Source organism: Bombina bombina, chromosome 2, assembly GCF_027579735.1.
Source record: "Bombina bombina isolate aBomBom1 chromosome 2, aBomBom1.pri, whole genome shotgun sequence".
Lineage (NCBI taxonomy): Eukaryota > Metazoa > Chordata > Amphibia > Anura > Bombinatoridae > Bombina > Bombina bombina.
In genome coordinates this window covers 958,469,195-958,490,272 of record NC_069500.1, presented here as the reverse complement: position 1 = coordinate 958,490,272, position 21,078 = coordinate 958,469,195, and the positions used below count along the sequence as shown (strand labels likewise).

At 33.3% G+C, this 21,078-nt stretch overlaps 1 protein-coding gene across 3 annotated transcripts in view; it reads right to left on the bottom strand.

Annotated features, from left to right (window-relative positions):
• The window catches only part of BMPR1B (bone morphogenetic protein receptor type 1B), a 729,768-nt gene that overhangs the window by 167,892 nt on the left and 540,798 nt on the right, over positions 1–21,078 (bottom strand). For all 3 annotated transcript variants that reach the window (XM_053703451.1, XM_053703448.1, XM_053703450.1), the window contains one exon: positions 18,808–19,026. In XM_053703451.1, coding sequence (XP_053559426.1) covers positions 18,808–18,880 — 73 coding nt within the window. In that variant the 5' untranslated portion in view covers positions 18,881–19,026. The remainder of the gene's footprint in view (positions 1–18,807; positions 19,027–21,078) is intronic.

The following is a 21,078-nucleotide window of genomic DNA, read 5'->3' as shown; positions in this document are numbered from 1 at the left end:
TTGCGTAAACCCGATCGCATATTCTCATTTGCGCTAACCTGACATGAAAATATGAATATTTCGAACATTGAAACAATTAACCAGAGCTCTGGAGTTTCAGTAATTATTCTAGCGTAAAACAAAAACTGTGCTCAAGTGATCGCATTTACTTTCAACTTGTAATACCAGCGGTAAGCCGACGAGCACAAACCCTCATGATAAACCCCTTATTGCTTGGGCACAAACGTTTGCACTCTACTCGTAATCTGGCCATTTATCATTTTCTGTACACACAAATGCTTCCTTATTTTATTATATGTCTACCAAAAGCCCAGTACATAGGGTCTGATGATCTAAAGCTTTCCACTCAGGAGAGATGATCTAAAATTATTCTCCAGCACTGCGAGATCTGTAATGAAATTCTTAAAAGGCAAATTTTGCTATACTTCTCTAAGGGGCGTTCCATGTATTTCTATTTCTGTATGTGAAGGAGAGACAGTCCCAGTGTAATATAGCACTGCATGACACAAGAGTTCTACTGCATTTACACTTTGTATTTTATATTATTTTAGGTTTAAGATTAGGTTGAATTACATTTAAACTTTGCACTATCTATTTTATATTTTATTTTGTATACAGCAGTGTATTTAGGATAGTGATTTTAGAAATTCTGATTATCCATTCACAGTTTCTTGTAACAAATTAAAATCATACTTTGTATATTTATGTGTATCTTTTACAAATTACATTGCACTTTCTCTTGTTTGGAGAGAAATTATCATGCACACTTCACAGTTGTTGAACTCACTGAATTCTCGAAGAAAAAGCATGGAACCTGAAAGATGCCTTCCATAGAAAGTAATGAGGCTCTCTGGGATACAGAATTTCACAGGGAAGAGAGAAGGTAACTGGAAAACACCTAGGGCTGATATAAAGGCTCAGTTTGCATCAATTACAAATTAAACTGAAATGTTTCCACTACACTTTAACTTGCTTTTGCCTGTAGTTTAGTATAGTATATGAAGTATATATTACTTTTCTGTCAGTTAAAAAAGTATATTGTGAATTTTGAGCAAACTTCCCCTGCACACAATTCTAACAGTATTGTGAAAGAGCTTCTTCACATACAGAAATGAGAGAAATATCGCATTCAGTGAGTTCAGCACCTGTGAAGCCTACAGTACAATTTCTATCCAGGCAGTATAATCTTTGAGAAAAAATGAAAATTAACATTTTATTGTGCATCTTTTCTAAACCCAACGTGAAGAGTTATTTCTTCAGCTGGGCATGTTTACATAGCTTTTCTATAGTCAATGCATAAGTACAGAAACTTTCAGTATAGGTAAGGATACCAAAGGCAATCAGCTATTTCGGGTGCTGAAATTAAGATAAAGGGACTATTTGTAAACAATTGTATGCACTCCAGCAGGATCACAGGAACAAATTAAAGGGGAGACACTGTGTACACTGTACCTTTAATCTTCATGCCAAATATATATATATATATATATATTCTACTGATATCTTTTAAAAAAAAAAAAAAAAATATATATATATATATATATATATATATATATATATATATATATATATTATAGCAATACCAAGTTTAGGTTTGAGTAAAACTGATATTGTTGGCAATGCCCCCTCCTTTAAAAAAATGAAAAAAATGAAACAATCTATTGTTAATGATATCCAGCTGCCAGAATCATGATACCAGATGTGTGTATTTTTTTTACTGTACTGCTTTGCTAGATTACATGAAACATGAAAAAAATGAAATGTTCCTGAAAACACATCTGAAATAATCTTGTCAATCAATCTGAAAATTAGTCTAAAGTTATAGATAAGGATTTATTGTGCTGAAATCTGTTCAGGATCACACTAAATATAACATCAAACAAATTGATATATAACTTGAGCAGAAAAAAAAACAAAAACTGTTTCACATAATAACATACATTTTGATACCGCATGTATATAAAACAGCTAATTTGAACATATTAAAATAAGTGTTTGCCTGAAAAAAATCTTAAATAAAAGATTAATTTGCTGAAAAGGCCAATTCCCTTTACACTACTAGAGGAGAATGACAAGCTATTGAAAGTCTGACAAAAATGTGGGTTTACTCAGGACATGAACATGCTCTTTTCATACTAAATAAATAAATATTAAAAATACACTTTTTTACATGTTCTCTTTAGATGAAATAAATAAAAACAACAACAATCTCCCTTTTCATTTATAAGCAAAGCTTAGTGTTTATACTGAATTTGCCAAAAGAATGACATATAAAGATGGTGCTCCGTGCTAAGCAACATGAAGCTAGCATGCAGTTCTGGTATTTAGTAAGACATGTTAAGAATGTGCAATTATCTGTAAATAAACAGCTCGTTTGTGAAGTGACTTCTTGGCATGTTGCAGTTTCTTAAAGGACCATTAAACTTGATATTTCAACAACATATAAAATGTTTTATTATTGCACATGAAAGATTATTGCAATATACGCTCATAATTTATTTTGCTGCCTTTTGCTGTAAAATGCATCTAAAAATTGTGCTTTTTTCACTTTCTCCCATGGAGGTTTGGGTTAATACTTGTAAGCACATTGTGCAAGATTTTGTTTACTTCACTCTCCACCCTAAGATTATCGGCAGTCACATGTTTGTAAAATGTGGATTATCAGTTTTGCATCAACAATCATGATAGGAGAAGCATTCTTTGCAATAGTAACTAAGTTGAATCAGTGCTAAACCACCTTAAAGGGACACTGTACCCAAAAAAAAATATTTTGTGATTCAGATAGAGCATGCAATTTTAAGCAACTTTCTAATTTACTCCTATTATCATTTTTTTCTTGGTTCAGCACTCTGGACAGCAGTTTTTGATTGGTGGATAAATTTATCCACCAATCAGCAAGGACAACCTAGGTTGTTCACCAAAAATGGGCCGGCATTTAAACTTACATTCTTGCATTTCAAATAAAGATACCAAGAGAATAAAGAAGATTTGATAATAGGAGTAAATTAGAAAGTTGCTTAAAATTGCATGCTCTATCTGAATCATGAAAGAATATTTTTGGGTACAGTGTCCCTTTAAGGGAAGAGATAAGAGCAAGCTTCCCCAGTCTCTCTCAACTGCATATGTGCAAACAAAGTTTGTGTTATATCTGAATAAAAGTTTGTGATTGGTTAGCAAGGATTCTTTTGTTCTAAGGGACAGGAAATCAATTAAATTAATTAATATACTCATCTGACAAAATAAAACTGCAGTTTTCATTGCAAATTTATTCTCAGATATGATGATTCAAAATCATGTAGTTTACAATTTGTGTTCAGTGGAATGAAAGGCAAGTGAAAATCTTTAGTCTCAAAAAAACAAAAATCATGACTTTGTATGCTATCACCAATATGAAAATAAATCTCTCTCTATCTCTCTCTCTCTCTCATAATATAAATACAATACTATTGTGAACTAGTGGCACTGCTACAATTATAAATGCCTCCTTTATAAAAAAATTAAATTCAAATTACAATGTATTATTTGTAGGTATATGGTGCAGTGTATTTATTACATATTAGCAATTCTGGCAAATAGCAATTACATTTTATTTAAAAACTAAAAACAGAATATATTTAATTGTACTAACAACGTTTTTTGAGTAGGTATCATTTGGGCCATGATATTGTACTAACAACGTTTTTTGAGTAGGTATCATTTGGGCCATGATATAGAATAAAACTTAACTTTTATTAAAATTTCAAAATAAAAGACAGAAAGAAGGGAAAATTTAAAAATACAATAATAATTATTATTATTATCGGTTATTTGTAGAGCGCCAACAGGTTCCGCAACACTAATAATGGACTTTATCTTATGTGGGGTAGAGTGTAAATTAAAACAGATGTTGATGTAATAAACTTCATAAATTTCATAGTACTAAATAACATAGGCATGATATTATCCAGTATCACTGAGGCAGTGGCGTAGCGTGGGGGGGGGGGGGCAACAGGCGCATAATTCTGAGGGGCGCTTCCAGCCTCAACTTAGCAAAGGGAAGAAGGGAGGCTTAAAATTATGACAGGCCCCCAGCTCTGTTCTGCGACCCGTCAGGAATGTGGTGATGCCGCGACTAAGGTAAGGTGTCAGGACCAGACTTACTTATAGCCCTGTTTTTGCCTGATACTAGCAACATGCAAAATGCAGCTTAATTACGGTTCTATTATTACCCAACAATTAAGTTCCCTTCCAACAAAGGACCCAGAGCCAGAATGTCATGCATTGCATGGGGCACTTTTTAAGGATCTCTAAGCAGAGGTGGGGGGGAGGAATCCTTAAAAAGTGCAATAAATCTCTTTCAAACCCGTGGCACTGGTGGCAGCATGGCTAGGCTCTGCCTTTCTGTTAACCCCAGTTACCTAGTTAGTGGGATGGTGGGGTGATCAGAGACCATACTTTCATGTTTGACCGGATTCTGATTACAACTTACGCCATCTTGTCCTTGCACAAAAAAAGTATATTTGTGACAGTTGACAAAAATAAGGCCTTGTTTCCTGTATTTGATTTTTCCCCTCCATGATCTTCCTAGGGCAGAAGTAGATTTAGGGATTTGTGTGCTGTCTGGCACCATGATTGTGCTGCTCACCAGGCATTTCACTGTGTTTGTCTCCTATCAAAGAAGTCCTATGAATTCACCATCTTGAATCTATTTCTTGTTGGACTCCTGAGGTGTGGACTTTTACCGATTTTTAGGGTTTGGGTGCTCATTGCCTTTTTTATTTACATTAAACCCACCCTTACTGCATTTAAAGTAAAAAAAATAACTATAATTTGTGTTAGTAAATAAATTTAACAGCACCCCCCTAAATACCATACACCCTCCCCCCCATATATGTATGTAATGCTGGGTTGTCTGTCCCATGCCCCTTTTATATTGATTACTTACAATTGTTATATTTATTAAGGTAGAATATATACCCCACTTTTATATGTCATTGGCACCCAAAAGACAGTTTGCCCAGCAGGGACAACCTTATGTAACAGCTGCCAACCTGTGTGTCCTCTTTTCCTCTTTTTAATGACTTACCAAAAACCTATTGCACCACATATACAATTTGGGTTGCTGCAATGTGGGGGTGGGTGCACCCTGTGGTCTGCAGTATGTGTACTATGAAGTTTTACAGATCAGGACATGTCACCACCAGATGGGGGTTAAGGGGGGCTTTCCACCCATGTGTAAAATGAGAATAAATCTTAAAAATTAATATTGTATATATTTGCCCAGCTCTGGAGAGCTGCAGACAGGGTTTGATCACAGGGGGTAGCACATAATGCTTGCAGGCTTCACCCACTCCCTCTTGTATTGCCAATATATTATTTTCATGGCTTTGTTTGTAAGGCGCTACTGATTAGCAGCTGCTTATTACAAGGGACATATTTTGGGGATATGGGTATCATCAGCAATAACTGTTAGTTATCCAGTAAAGATGGTTAAGGGAGCATTTTGTGGGAGAGGAGACAGTGTCCCTTGCTTTATGTGATCTACCAGGCTTGGGTCTTTGCTTGGTTTGTCCCAAATGTAAGAAGAAGCAGCATGTCTAAAATGGGGTTGGGGGGCGCAATACTTGCCTTGCCCTGGGCACTGACAACCCACGCTACGCCACTGCACTGAGGGATTAAGTTAAATTAATATCTCATAACCCCTCCATTTTCAGATATTCTGTCTTTTCTTTTGAAAATTTAATAATAATATTCTATATCATGGCCCAAAATATTTACTCAAAAATGTTATGAGCCCAATTAAGTGTATTCTGTTTTTAGTTTTTAACCAAAATGTAATTGCTATCTGACAAAAACATCACCTGCAAACTACATTGTCTTGAGGAGAAAAAAAGATACATCTTGCCATATTTGACATGTACATAAGCAAGATGAATACACAAGGAGTTAATCAATCCTGCATTCTTTAGCTACACACATTTTTATATAAGATGCAGGTATATTAGCCTAAAAAGCTATTTATGCTCTAACAAAAAAGTCCCTGTGGGATAGATGTTTATATTTGGAATGCTTTACTATGGTCAGTGAAACAAATTCTTATTTGTAATCAATGGGAAAAAAAATCAACATACAGTCTTTTACAGCAGCATAGTTGTACTCCCCACACTGGTTTCGGTGCAAAAGCCTTGGCCTGTTTATTCACAAACAATTTCTAGTAATACACTTTTAACATAAACAAAACTGGCTCAATAACGCTTACTAAACAGTATAAAAAAGTCCTAACCATATCTGGGTGGCTGTTCCACGCCAACTACAAAATTTCAAACATAATTACAAACTTACAGGTCTAGAACCTTTAGCCAGCAGCTCAGCAGCCCCAGCAAACACTATTTAAAAGTGATATGGGTGAGAGAACTTTTAAGGCCAGTTTTGTGTGCAGCTCAGCAGTGAAACAGTTAATAAGGGAACCACACCATGCAATCTACATTGTGTAGTGTTTGCTAATTATTAATAACTGTTTCACTGCTGGGGCACACACAAAACTGCCTTAAAGGGAACACTGGTCACAATACATATATATTGCCTTTTTTTTTTTTTTTTTTTTTAAATAGATACAAATAAAAATGTTTGGTTGTTTTATCAAGGAAACTTTGAGAAACCATGCATTTGTGAGGCCAATTGATCTGAAATGCATGAATTGTTAGGTATTTAAGTGAGCAGGTTTGCATCTGGTGATTCATCATTTTGATGGGCATTTTAAATGTCACAAAAAATAAATAAATAAATAAACCTATCAAAACAGATCCATAGCAAATCATGCAGTGAAAGTGCATTTCACTCATGAAGGACTTGCATCTTGCATGGACCATTCAACTGTATCATCACATTTACAGGAATCACTGACAAGAGCATGAAAATATCCAGCTGTATGTGAACATTCTATCTAATCTGAGGAACTGTGTTGATAGCCGGAACTGCTGTATGTTGAGAGACAAACATATCTTGAATATTTTCAGCAATATAACTTACCAGATAAATCATTGCATCATAAAATACATTTGCTCATAACAATCTTACATTTCACAGCTACATCCGAGCTCACATCAAATAAATATCAGCCCTTAATTCTTTTCGTTGGAACTAAAGATGCTCCAAGCTATAGAAATTGCTTGTCTTACAATGCTCAGAATTAAAGGTTGTTTTGAGAACAGTGAGTGACAATAATAAGAGAAATGTGTGTATGACAATAACAAACAGGGGGGGGGGGGGGAAGATGGAGAAAATGCTGCAATCAATTAAACCTGTTTTGTCTTTATTATGAACTGGAAAAAAATCATAAATTGAAGCGGTTATGTAGAAGTACACAATAGATAATTACTATCTGTTTGTAAGACACATAACAGCCTAATCACTGAACTAAAGATATTTACATAACAAAAAGACTGTAAAGACTCTCATTATCCTTTAGTTATTTCATCTTTAATAAGACGAAAATAAACCAATAGTAATTTGGGTCTATTCATAGAGGTGGGAATATATGCACTGAACCAAGTTGAGCAAATAGCTGTCTCAGAAAAAAAAAACCTCCACGTTGAACATTCTGTAAATGTAAGTTGGTTGCAAATTCATTCTTTAGAAGTCGGAAACTAAAAAAAGCTGACTTGCTATTAGAAGTATAGGAAGTCCTGAATTCACAAATAACCAAACTTTAAATGTCTTTAGGGCTAGATTTATAAAGCTTCATTAGGAGATTTTTCAGCTATGCAGAGCAGGTTTTGAATAAGCAGAAACCACTTCTTTTTCCTGTCCGCCACCTCAGAGGAGGTAAGATCAATCACTTGCTCCCTTGGGGTGATTGACATTCCCTGCTCTAGCACTATTGAATGTGCTGGAGCACGGGGGCGGCATTGCACAAGAAACCTCTTGTGCAATGTTAAATTTGGCCTTGCAGTGCAACAATCTAAGTGGCAAATGCAGACGCCCGGTTCGCTACTCACAAACCTGTCCACCTGCAGGGATAGTACATTTTGCCCTAAGTTGGCTTGTCAAATCCAACTGACTTTAAAGCTAAAGTTGTTGACTTCAAGTTGTACAGTAGTCACCCGTTGACTTGCTAAAGTAAGGACTTAAAGACATATGAATTGACCTCTTTTATCCAATTCATTTTGGGGTTTTTTGGTATCCTTTGTTGAAATGCATACCTAGATAGGCTCAGAAGCTTGGAGCTAGCTGCTAATAGGTGGCTGCACATATATGCCTTTGTAATTAGCTTACTGATGGGTTCAGCTAGCTCCAAGTATTGCATTGTTACTCCATCATTTTAACAAGAGTGGATAACAAGAGAGTGAAACAAAATTGATAATATACTTACATTGGAAAGTTGTTTAAAATTATCTGAATCATGAAAGAAAAAATTTGGGTTTCATGTCCTTTTAAGAACTTAAATTTAGCAAGCCACATGTGTGACAGTTTATCAGATTTAATTAATGTCTAAATAAATAAAGTAACTAATATTCAATCACACCCCCTCAATTTAAATTACATTTACACTTATTATAGGTTTAAACAATACAAAGTTGTTTAAAAGTTAATGCAAAAAATTGAAATCAGTTAAATTTAATTTATTTATTTAACCAAAATTAAATAAAAAAAGCTATAGAAAAAATTGTTATAAATGAAATATGTTTAAAGTTACATGTACATTAAATACAACAAGTTATAAAGGCATTTTACTACATGCATATTTATTTATAAAATCAGGGCAAAATCTGTAATACAGAAAAAGAGAGAAAAGCTTGTTCTATAGCTAGTTACCACCATACTTTAAAGGCACACTGAACTCATTTTTTTTTTCTTTCGTGATTCAGATAGAGCATACAATTTTAAGCAACTTTCTAAATTACTCCTATTATGAAATTTTCTTCATTCTCTTGGTATCTTTATTTGAAATGCAAGAATGCAAGTTTAGATGCCGGCCCATTTTTGGTGAACAACCTGGTGGATAAACAACCGATTGGTGGATAAATTCATCCATCAATAAAAAAAGTGCTGTCCAGAGTACTGAACCAGAAAAAAAAAAAGCTTAGATGCCTTCTTTTTCAAATAAAGATAGCAAGAGAACAAAGAAAAATTGTTAGGAGGAGTAAATTAGAAAGTTGCTTAAAATGATTCTATCGGAATCACGAAAGAAGAAAAAAATGGGTTCAGTGTCCCTTTAACATGAGTTCAAGAGACAGGGTGTGAGCCAAGATGGCTTTTACTGAATAGATCATGCTACAACAGAGTGCAGCCAAAGGGTTAAATTGTAATCCTTTAGAAAAGCTTAAAGGACCACTAAACACAGTAGAAAAGCATAATCAATAAATACATAATAAAGAGATAATGCAAAAGCACTTAGTTTGAATTTCAAATGAGTAGTTGATTTTATTTTGACAAATGTCAAATTTAGTTAAATTTTCCTTCCTAATGCATCTTGTGACACCCACCAGCCAATAACAAAATGTATATACGTATATCCTGTGAATCTTGCACATGCTCAGTTGGAGCCAGTGTCTCAGAAAGGGTGCATATAAGATGACTGTGCGTATTTAGATAATGGAAGTGAATTGTAATGTTGTTTAAAACTGTGTGTCCTATTTGAATCATGAAAGCAATTTTAAAATCTGAAAAATACAACATTGAAATAAATTTAAAAAAATAAAGACATAAAAAGAAAATTCTCTAAATCCCTAAAAAACATGTTAAACACATATGTAAAGTCAGTTGAAGAGAAGCAATGCACTACCGAGGCTAGCTGATCACATCTGTTGAACCAATGATGAGAAACATATTTGTGTAGCCCCCAATCACCAGCTTGTTCCCAGTAGTGCACTGCTGCCCCGAGCCAAAATATGCTTTTCAGCATAAAATACCTAGAAAACAATTCTCTTAAAATGTCTTTATTGGAGTCATAAAAGTATCATTTTTACTTTATAAATTTATTTTTTTAGGATTTTTTTTATTAAAGGGACAGTCTAGTCAAAAACAAACTTTCACGATTCAGATAGGGCATGTCATTTTAAACAACTTTCAAATTTATTTGTATCATCAATTTTGCTTTGTTCTTTATGGTATGCTAAGTTAACGGCTAAATTTAGGTAGGCTCATATGCTAATTTCAAGTCTGTCAAAAGAACAGAAATAAGGGTGCAGTCTGCAGAGGCTTAGATACAAGGTAATCACAGAGGTAAAGTGTGTATTTTTATAACTGTGTTGGTTATGCAAACCTGGGTAATGGGTAATAAAGGGATTATCTATCTTTTTAAACAATAAAAATCCTGGTGTAGACTGTCCATTTAGCTTTAGTGTCGGTTTTATTTTATTTTTATTTTTTATTCAACATTTGTTATAATTTTTACAACAGCCTCTTAAGGACATATGACGGAATTTTTCCATCATAAAACAATTGAGCAAACTGAAAGCTGTGTCCTTAAAGGGTTAAATTGTATTTAAAGACTTCAAGGACAAAAGAGAAAAACTATAAATGGCATCTTTGGGTGAGATTTTCACAGTTGATGAGAGTATCCATCAAGCAAAATAGACACATTCTCAGTGTTAAAATATGTCCCTTTGTGTAGGTTAAATAAAATAGGACAACTCATGCACATCTTATTTATTATAAAATCAAAAGCCCCACACAACAAAACAAGAGCTCACCTACAGTGACAAGCTGAGAAAGGCTTTAGTATTCTAGATGTCATGTGACACTATAGAATTCTAAATAACACTTCTAAAATAAAGTGACATTATATGCATTCATTTGTATCAACCTCTCTAATGCAAATTTAGTTCTTCATTGTTATTCAAATACATTCAAACCTCAAAAACTTTCATGGTTAAATTTGCATTTTATAACATTTATAAAATAGTATTTAATTTGTAAATAAATAACTAAAAAATGCAATGTCAGAAACTTTAAAAAAAAAATATCAGATCATTACATCAGAAACATAAGTAATAATAATAATATAGCTTCAATAGTAGCTCTTCATACAACCCCAAAGTGTTAATCTAGTAATATTGTGTTGTTTGCTTTAATTAATGAGAAGTGATCTCAATAGAATATTATTATACTGTACAGGTTCTCTCTCATAAAACATAAAAATTAGCTCTATGTGGGGGGCGGAGCAAACTTCTGAAGCGGCAGGACGTGTCTTAGTGAAGCTCCTGGTCTCAATTTAATTTTTTTACATTACCTTGATATATCTAACTACCCAACATTTGCCTATTTGAGCTAAAATATTTGGCACACAATATCTATGAGACTGTGGAGTTGATTTATGACCGCACGCCTGACCTATGCTTTTCAGAACCCCACGTGGCTCACATTTGCTTGATTCCTGGAGTTCTAATACACGAGCCTAACCTACCGCATGTCTGGGGGCTGCTGCATAGATCCCCCCCCCAGACTTCTGGGTTACAAAGTAGTAATATACTACTATAAATGCTAATATCATCTTTATTCCAAGAAGGGAACTATATTTTTGATCATCAGGACTTTAACGCTCCTGAGACGCAGAGAGCCGGGCTCGCTATGGAGGCATTGAACAGATGGAAAACCAGATGGACACAACTTATGGAAAATTTCTATCAAACCTTAAAGACCGAGCTATGCAGCCTCCTTATACCCTCAAGACATGTGAAAAGTGTCCTACCCATGATAACAACCAGGTCCGCAGAGGAATTGGGCGTTAGACCTACGCCACCTATAACAGGCAATGGATGGGTGGATCCTGAGAAGCTGAAAGACCTGGCGTATGTCCCAAGTCCTTATTCATATCAAAAGCAGAATATACATTAAAGGGAGATAATTGTAAAAGTTCTACCTGACATTGTGAAGGAGAGTACTACCACATCAGAACACCATCACGCTGCAGAAATTGCTTGCAAGAAATACAAACGCGACTCGGTCGGAACTGCAAACCAGGTCTTCCCTGATGCTTCGATCAGAGCAAATCTCCCATTCATGAACTATGCCAGCGCTAAAGATTTAGCTGACAGTGGGCTCTACTCCATCTCTAAGGAGAGTAGACTTATAAGGAATATCTGTTTCCTACAGTGTCTTAGATGGCAGCAGCATCACCCAGCGCTCTTACATCCGGTAAGAACTCACCAGATCTTCCAACATGGAGTGGGATAAAGACTTCCTATACCCTAAGACCAGCATCCCCTTCCCACTGCTGAGACTTGAGAGAAAGCACAAGGTGACGGTGCACAATTGCAGAGACACATTTCCTTTGTTTTCTTTGCCTTAGAGAATGGTCTGAGACTTTTATACACATAATCAGTAGCTTTACCCAGTTCACTCAGGATGCCTGTTTTTTCTGTTTTTAGTTAAGGGTACAAAAGCATACTAGACGTTGACTAGACTTCCATAACTGTTCTCACAGGTCACTCTCAGTAAATTCCTACATTGCTAAATTTCTTAAAGCCTGTCAACAACAGCTGCAGTATAGGCAAATTCTTACCTTAACCCCATAACCTGGATAGGACATTATAAAGATGTAACAAGCCACTGCAATGACACACATAGCTTCATCACTAGCATTTATACCCAATGAGCAGTTCCTTCCCATAGAACATCCCATGGCACTTAAGTCATATAAACCTGGCGCCTATATCATTGAGAAGGTTCAAGGAGCTTCAACTTATTGATCTTATACCCTAGATTCCTATTGTACATAGTTTTAAGGTAGGGTTATGTAAAATACTGATTATTCTCCTGGCACTAGCCAATTGGCTGGGCACGCTATCTGCGGCCGGGGTGGTGTGCCCTAGCGTCTCATCAAACGCCACTCATATTAATATAAGGAGGCTGCAGCGTGTAGGACAGAAAAACCCTTTAACTGCCTTACCGTATCAACTTCATAGCTATTTTTCACTGTGTAGAAGCATTGTTGTTTTGACTACCTATATACACATTAACATATGCTTATGTGATATAGTTGAATATCTATGGGTGAAAACATAGCCTCATCGACTACATTCTATAGATAATGTAGCCTGCCTATAACCTATCTGACATATATGGCATAACCGTGTTGATGATTCCCCCTATGAGTTTAGTTTATATTCTTATACATAAAGTATATTTATATGGATAATTACCCCTAGATTCCTATTGTACATAGTTTTAAGGTAGGGTTATGTCAAATACTGATTGATCTCCTGGAACGTATATTTATATGGATAATTACCACAGTTACTAGTTTACAGCATATCAGATCAGTGGTCCACAAGTGACCGTCTTAACCATTAACCTCTCTCCCCTGAACTAAGTCTAATAGCCAGGGTCCAAGAGTGGCCCATGATTGTATTGGAGGGTAATTTCAATTGTAAAATGAAGTTTCACAACTTTGTTATCTGCCTTTATTTTTATCTTTTTTCATTGTTATTAGTTTATTTAGATATTCACATATTCAGCTTCAACATTAGCTGCTGAGAAGACATATATGTGAACGCTGTTGTCCGTATAACTAACTAATTTGCTATTTACTTATTGTCAACTGTTTACATATCCATGTACATGCTAAAAACCTCAATAAAAATGTATTTAAAAAAATAAAAAAAATAAAAAATGAGCTCTATGTGAGAAAATTAAAGAAATATCAAGTACAGGTGGCCCTCGTTTTATAACGGTTCAATTTACACCGTTTCAGAATAACAACCTTTTTTTCCCAGTCATGTGACTGCTATTGAAAAGCATTGAGAAGCAGTGCATTTATTAAAATAGCCAGTAGGTGGAGCAAGATCTTCCTGTCTATAAATCAGTCCAGATTGGAATGCATAGAAGGAACTGTTTGCAGAAAAATGCAAGTGAAATCTGTGTTGTGTGATTATGTTATTAGGTTTATAATGCTGTTTAGCATTTAAAGTCTTAATTTCAAAGCTTTAAAAATAATGTATTAGGTGTTACTTATGACAATTTTGAGAGGGGCCTGGAACCTATCTCCCTCACTTCCCATTGACTTACATTATAAACTGGGTTTCAATTTACAACGGTTTCAATTTACAACCATTCCTTCTGGAACCTAACCCCGGTGTAAACTGAGGGCTACCTGGTAATTAAGAATTTTGGGGGACTCTTAATAAATTGCATTATTTTATTTCTGCTATTACTCTGTGCACCTGCCTGCAGAATTATATGGCAAAAGTTTTGCAACAATGTTATACATTAGCAAGGGATGGCACAAGTGCCCCACACGTGCTCAATACCTGTCTAGATATCTTTTCAACAAGAATAACAAGAGAACAAAGCAAATTTGATAATAGAAGTCAATTGGAAACATTTGTAAAATTGTATTTTCTATCTAACTCGTGAAAGAAAAATTTTGGGTTTCATTTATCAATTTAAAATCCTTTGTAAAATGATACTGTTTGTGAACAGAAAATGACACAAACTTTGTGAATACAATTTGAATAAAGGCATCATTACTTGTTTAAAACCTTAAAAAAGATAACATGAAATATAATATGCATACTAAGCAATATATAATAATAATAATAATAATAATAATAATAATAAAGTTGATGTCAAAAACATTTTACACTTATTTCAAACTATATGCAAACCAGAGCAGCTTACAGTCCCATCTGTTAAAATGTGCTTAAAGTGACAAAGAATTCAAAAGTATTTTAAGCATAGTAAAAACACTTTTTAATGTGCTTACATTTATCCTTTGCTTTCCCTTAAAGGAATTAGAAACCCCCCCCCCAACAAATATTTTGTGATTCAGACAGAACATACCATTTTTTAAAAAAGTATCCAGTTTACATCTATTATTAAATTTGCTTTCTTTCCCATAATATTATGTGTTGAAGAGAGTGATCTTGCAAATGGATAACATTCTTGCAAAGCTGCTGCCATGTATTGATCCAGAAATGGGGCGGCTCCTAAGCATACGTCCCTGCTTTTTAACAAAAGATACCAAGAGAGCAAAGAAAAAAAATTGATCATAGAAGTAATTTAGAAATTTGTTTAAAATTACATGCTCTATCTGAATCATGAAAGAAAAAAAAAATTGGGTTTCATATCCCTTTATATATTTTTTTCCACTAGCCACCCAGAGAGATAAGAGATTTTTCAAAGGGTATATCCCTGGACAGAAAAACAATTCACACATAAAGATAGTTTAAAATGTTTTCAAGCTTGCTTTATAAAAATGTTTTCACATTGCCCCATTGATATTGTATAGCTTGATTGTGAAAAACCCAGCACCAATACAAAACCAATGCAGGCCAATCAATTTAGCGAAATATGACACTGGGTATCAGTATGATATTGTGGAGTAATAACAAATGATATCCTGCTATATTTAACCAAGTGAAACACACAGCACTGTCACAATTCATACAATTTAATTATTCATCATAAGTATCATTTAAAAAAATGATCATAGTAAAAAAAAAAAAAACACAAAACAATCTATTATTTTTAAGTTTGTTTTATTTTTTTTATTTATTTTTTATATAAAAAATAAATATGATTTAAGTGTTCCTCCAGCTTTATAGGTTTTACATCTAAATGACATTGACATAGACTATGAATAACCCTGATTTTTATTGTGCCTAGGATTGCTAGTAAATCTTGACTGGTGTATAAATAGATTTAGCTGGTTAAATGAGTGGGTGTTTGAGCAGGCTAATGTAATTCATAAATCAGGTTGCAAAAACAGGTTACTTCATTTAGTGTGTTGATTAGAGTGAAGAGCATAATTTATGTTTGCAAAATACACTGTACTGTGGCTGTCATGCCAAAGATGCCAATTATCTTTAAAGCACATTTAAACTAGGAAAGCAGTGTACAAGTCAGAATTATTTTTTTATTTCTGACACAGAATGCCCAGTTAATATTTAAAGATATAATTATTTGGGATATTTTTTATAAACATAGTTAATATTTAAAGTTAAATACAGTTATTGGGATATTTTCATGAAATTAATTTTTTTGAGTCAATAAATAACTATACATAATTTTACTTTGACATAATGTTTTGGTGCTGTGGATTATGTTAATAATAATAATAATAAATACATACATAAATAATAAATAAAAAAAGAATAATAAATAAAAGAATATGTCACACAATTAGCAATTTTTTATTTGTAGAACTCATCTTTGCTTATCTAGATGGAAGTATTAATGTTATTATTGTTAATAATAATAATAATAATACATTTTATTTGTACAACACCTCAAAATTCTATAGCGCTAAATACTACTTTTGTTCTGATCAAAAAGGAACAAAGTGTCATTTATAGCGGTTTTGTGGTAGGAATAGTGTGGCATGATAATTACAAAACAAACTGCAGAAATATCAACAGTTTTTGTTAAAATGTCTGTTTCTGAGGGTAGTAGAAGTGTTACTTAGCCTTACAGCAGAAATAGTAGATGCAATAATGAATGGTCTTCTAATTTGACATTAGTTCTGCTAACTATAATGCTTATATAGAACAAATAGAACATTTTACTACTGAAATTTAATATATAAATATCACATTTAAAGGACCAGTCAACACTGTAGATTTGCATGATCAACAAATGCAAGATAACAAGACAATGCAAAAGCACGTAGTCTGAACTTCAAATGAGTAGTAGATTTTTTTCTGACAATTTTAAAAGTTATGTCTTTTTCCACTCCCCCTGTACCATGTGACAGCCATCAGCCAATTACAAATGCATACACGTATCATGTGACAACCATCAGCCATTCACAAATGCATACACACTTATTCTTGCACATGCTCAGTAGAAGCTAGTGACCCAAAAAGTTTAAATATAAAAAGACTGCACATTTTGTTAATGGAAGTAAATTGGAAAGTTGTTTAAAATTGCATGCTTTATCTGAATAATGAAAGTTTAATTTTGATTGAGTGTCCCTTTAAGGACTGATTTGCGTAGTCTTAAATTGAAGTCTATTAAAATAAATTTTTAAAGGAAACTATTCAAATATTGTTTGTTTTAAAAAAAACTAAACAGTTAACATTAAAAGGACAGTCAAGTCAAAATTAAACTTTCATGATTAAGATAGAGCACACAGTTTTATGCAATCTTTTTATGTGCACACTTTTTTAGGCACCAGTTCCTACTGAGCATGTGCAAGATTCATAGGATATGTGACTGGCTGATGGCTGTCATATGATGCATTAGGAAGGAAAATATAACTAACTTTGACATTTGTCAGAAAACAAATCTACTTCTCATTTGAAATTCAAACTTAGTGCTTTTGCATTGTCTCTTTATTATGTATGTATTGATTATTACTTTAATTTAGAAAGAAAAAACAGACAAACGAATGGAGCTAACATTTGTTACTTTTTTTTAAACATCTGCCTATTCATAAAATACATAGAGTAGTTAAAAAATGCCTATAATTTTTAAAAGCCTAGTAGAGGATTAGAAAAAAAACTAATACATGGATAGGATGCGTGACCTTTAATGAATTGCTTCCAATGTAGAACAAAATGCAGTTTTTGCAAAATAAAATAAAAAATAAATAAATATAAAACAACTTTTAATGTTACCAAGCTATTTACGCTGAGCTTCCTTACTCTGTCTCCTCAAACTGACTAATTAATCCATTAATTAATGAAGTGTTTATTTGTAGCTTGGTTCTGTGACCCAATCAGAGTGCATCAATCAAACAATGCAGCTCTGCAAATGTGAAGAAAGCCTCTGATTGGCTGCACAGAGCACAGCAGTGTAACAAATACAACATTGCACATCACTACATATACTCAGATAAGGTTTGCTTGTACATTATATTTACTTAGCAAAAAAAAAAATCATGCAGAATTTTCTATTTTTGGTAAAACAGAAGTTTACCTTTGCTATGGTAGTGATATGTTAATACATATAGCTTATATAAGCATCCATAAGAAATGTAGTTTTACTAGTTTGACTAAATCTACACATTGATAGCAAAACAGCATTAGAAGAAAAAAAAAGTAAGAGATTTTCACTCTCAGAAAGTGTTAATGCTGCTGCACTTTAGGAACACTCTTACAGCACAGTGTGGGTTTCAGAAGGGTAATGAGAATGCTATTCCGTGAAGAAACCCTGGAGTGCCTGCCCAGACATACTAATTCATGGCAAAAACTCCTTTACACAAGGGGATAAAAGAAAAACTTGCAAGCTGACATGAATTATTACCTTCTTGAAATGTGACAAGCAAGCACAAGGATATATAAAAAAGTACTTTAAAAATACCATTATATGATTTATGTGCAGCAATGACAAACTAGCTTTCACTGTAAGCACTAAAATATATTTTTACCTCAAGGAGTGTATTATTTGCAACATATTACTTGGTTATTTTCCTCCATAAAACAAAAATTATTTATTCATGACAAAAACATTTGGTACATATTCCCTATACTATATTATCTCTGTGAGTTTAATACATTTTATTTACTACTACAAAAAAAAGTTTATTTAGTGGATTTTAAACTAATTAAAGTGATTGTATAATTTTCACATTTAAATCTAAAATACATTTTATTGTAATCTACTTTAACATTCAGATGCAATACAATAAATACATTGCTACAATCTTGTTATAATCTATTTTAGCATTCAGATGCACCTTAGAAAATAGTTATTATATTGCTAGGTTTTAGTATTCAGATGCAACAAAATAAATAAATTGTACAAGTGGCACATGTTCTGTCATATAATTGCATTGTATCAAAGGTAGCAATCGAGTATGTAAACAAAATGCAAATTGTAATTACAACTTGTATCTATTATAGCAACATTAACTATACTAGGATATATACGGTATACTCTTACCTCTAGTATGTAGAGACAGAAGCATTATCAAGGAGACATGAAGCTGCCAGTTTGGTTCTTCCAACCAGCCCATTTCCTACAGTGTAAATCTTCTATAACACTTTTTACTCTTCCTCTGTAGAACTTCAGTTCTCTTTTTATAATCTTTTTTCCCCCCTCTGATAGTCCCAGCTTTTAGCTGCAGTTCTGTCAGATGCTCCGACAAGTCTGCCAGAAAACCTAAGAAGTAAATGTGAAAAGCAAGTCTGTTACAAGCACGTTCTGTCACCACACAGGGCTCAAGTGATCAACTCGTGGGGAAGACAACAAAAGGGATCCCAAGCCAGGCTGCATTGCTAAAAACAGGAGCAATGATTGACTGCCCAGATGAGAATTTGTATACACTCAGAAGCCTTATCTTGACAAAAGCTGTTAACCTCTTCATCACTGTTCACAACTCACAGCGCCTAAGAAACTGAATTAATCTCTGCAGTTATACTTATTGTTACTCTGCCAAATCTTACACCAGACAATAATGAATGCAAATAAGATATAAAACAATTTAACATACACACACTTTAGATTACCAACATTTATTTAATGTTTATTATTTTAAGAATTGATGAGATTTGTTAATTTAACATAGCATTAGTGAATTTTCTATATTCAAAGGGACATTATTTCTTTGTGTATCTACAAATAAGAAATGTACTATAAAAATTTGGGAAATAAATATAAACATTTAAATAGCAATTTTATTAGCAAAACTTGCATTATTTTGCTGTCTCAGGTTAGACTAGTACACATTCCTTTAAAAGTTTTCTTCAGTATGTTTATCTTTTAACTTCTATTGTGACCAATTAGGGGCAGATATAAAGGCTTCCCTGCACTGCTCAAACAATTACTGTGTAGTATGGTTAGGGTTGTGAATTTTGCAGGATTCATTCCCTGCAGCTTCACTAAATGGAATTAGAAGGGGGAAAAAACAACAACAACAAAATAAAAAACAACAACAAACAAACACCATTTTAAGAGTTAAATTGCATCAAACCTAGGTCACCCGAATATTTTTGCCTATTTTTTTATTTGGGACTTTTCATTTTTAAATTTAACTTTACTTTAAGTAAATTAATCTAGAAAACATTAACAGTGACATATATGATAACAACTTAACATGGGGTGCTCATAGTCAAAATATTTGGGATTCTGATTGCAGGTCCTATATATAACCCTTTCACTGCCAGAGACTGCAATGCATAGATATACATTGTGTTTAAGCCTTGTATAAACCAGAAAACAAATATAATCTTAAGTATTAATAGAAAATTAACTTGGTTAACAATATATTGTAAATGCTGATACATTTGTATTTTTTGATTGATCACATGTTTAAGAAGTATATTTAAATGCAATATTAATGGCTAACAAATAAGCAAGGCTGATATAAACCAGGGCTGCCAAAACTTTTTTTTTATGTAGAGGGTCAATCACTAATGTCAGGATTTGCCAGGGGTCACATTAAAAAATACTAACAAATTTGTTAAAAATCAACACCTTAAAATAATCTAATTTTTAAAGAAATGTTTTTACAAATAATGTGTTTGTTATTTTATATATTAGTAACATGTACACAATGTGGTACAAATAAACATGCTTAATTACCTAACGATAACAACTTAGTAATTGTCTGTTTTTGTTTAGTGACCAGATATGACAGCCTTAATGTAACCTAAAAAGTAATGTCTGTCTTACTATATATCCTTTATAACCATACAAATATTTAAAATATTCCCTGGTTGATGTGGGTTGTCTTGTTCCAATAGGGGGGGGGGGGGGGGAGAAAAGGGGGAAATCCCTGAGAAAGAAAGATTAGCTATCATACAAAGGTTTATCTGGTTACCCTATGCAATTCTTTATGTTTTACTTTCATTTTTAGCCGACATAAATATATGTGCCCTAAAATAACTTTGATTGATTGGAACGATGTACGGGCACTCTTTTTTCTTTTTTTTTTTAAATTGACCTATATGGCTGTTTACCTAAATATGTATCTATATATTATGTATATTTACTGTGACATGTGTTTTTATATCTGGTAACCGAGATTGTAGTAACCTTCTCTGTCTTTGTTATAAATAAAGTTTAAAAAAAAAAAAAATATTCACTCAATTGCAAATGATCCATTTACTAAAAAAAAAAAAACAACAACAATGCAGCATTCATAATTCTTAAATTTTTTACTTCTGAATTATTTTATTTCAGAAGTTAGTTCAAGAGATAAAAATGTTGTGA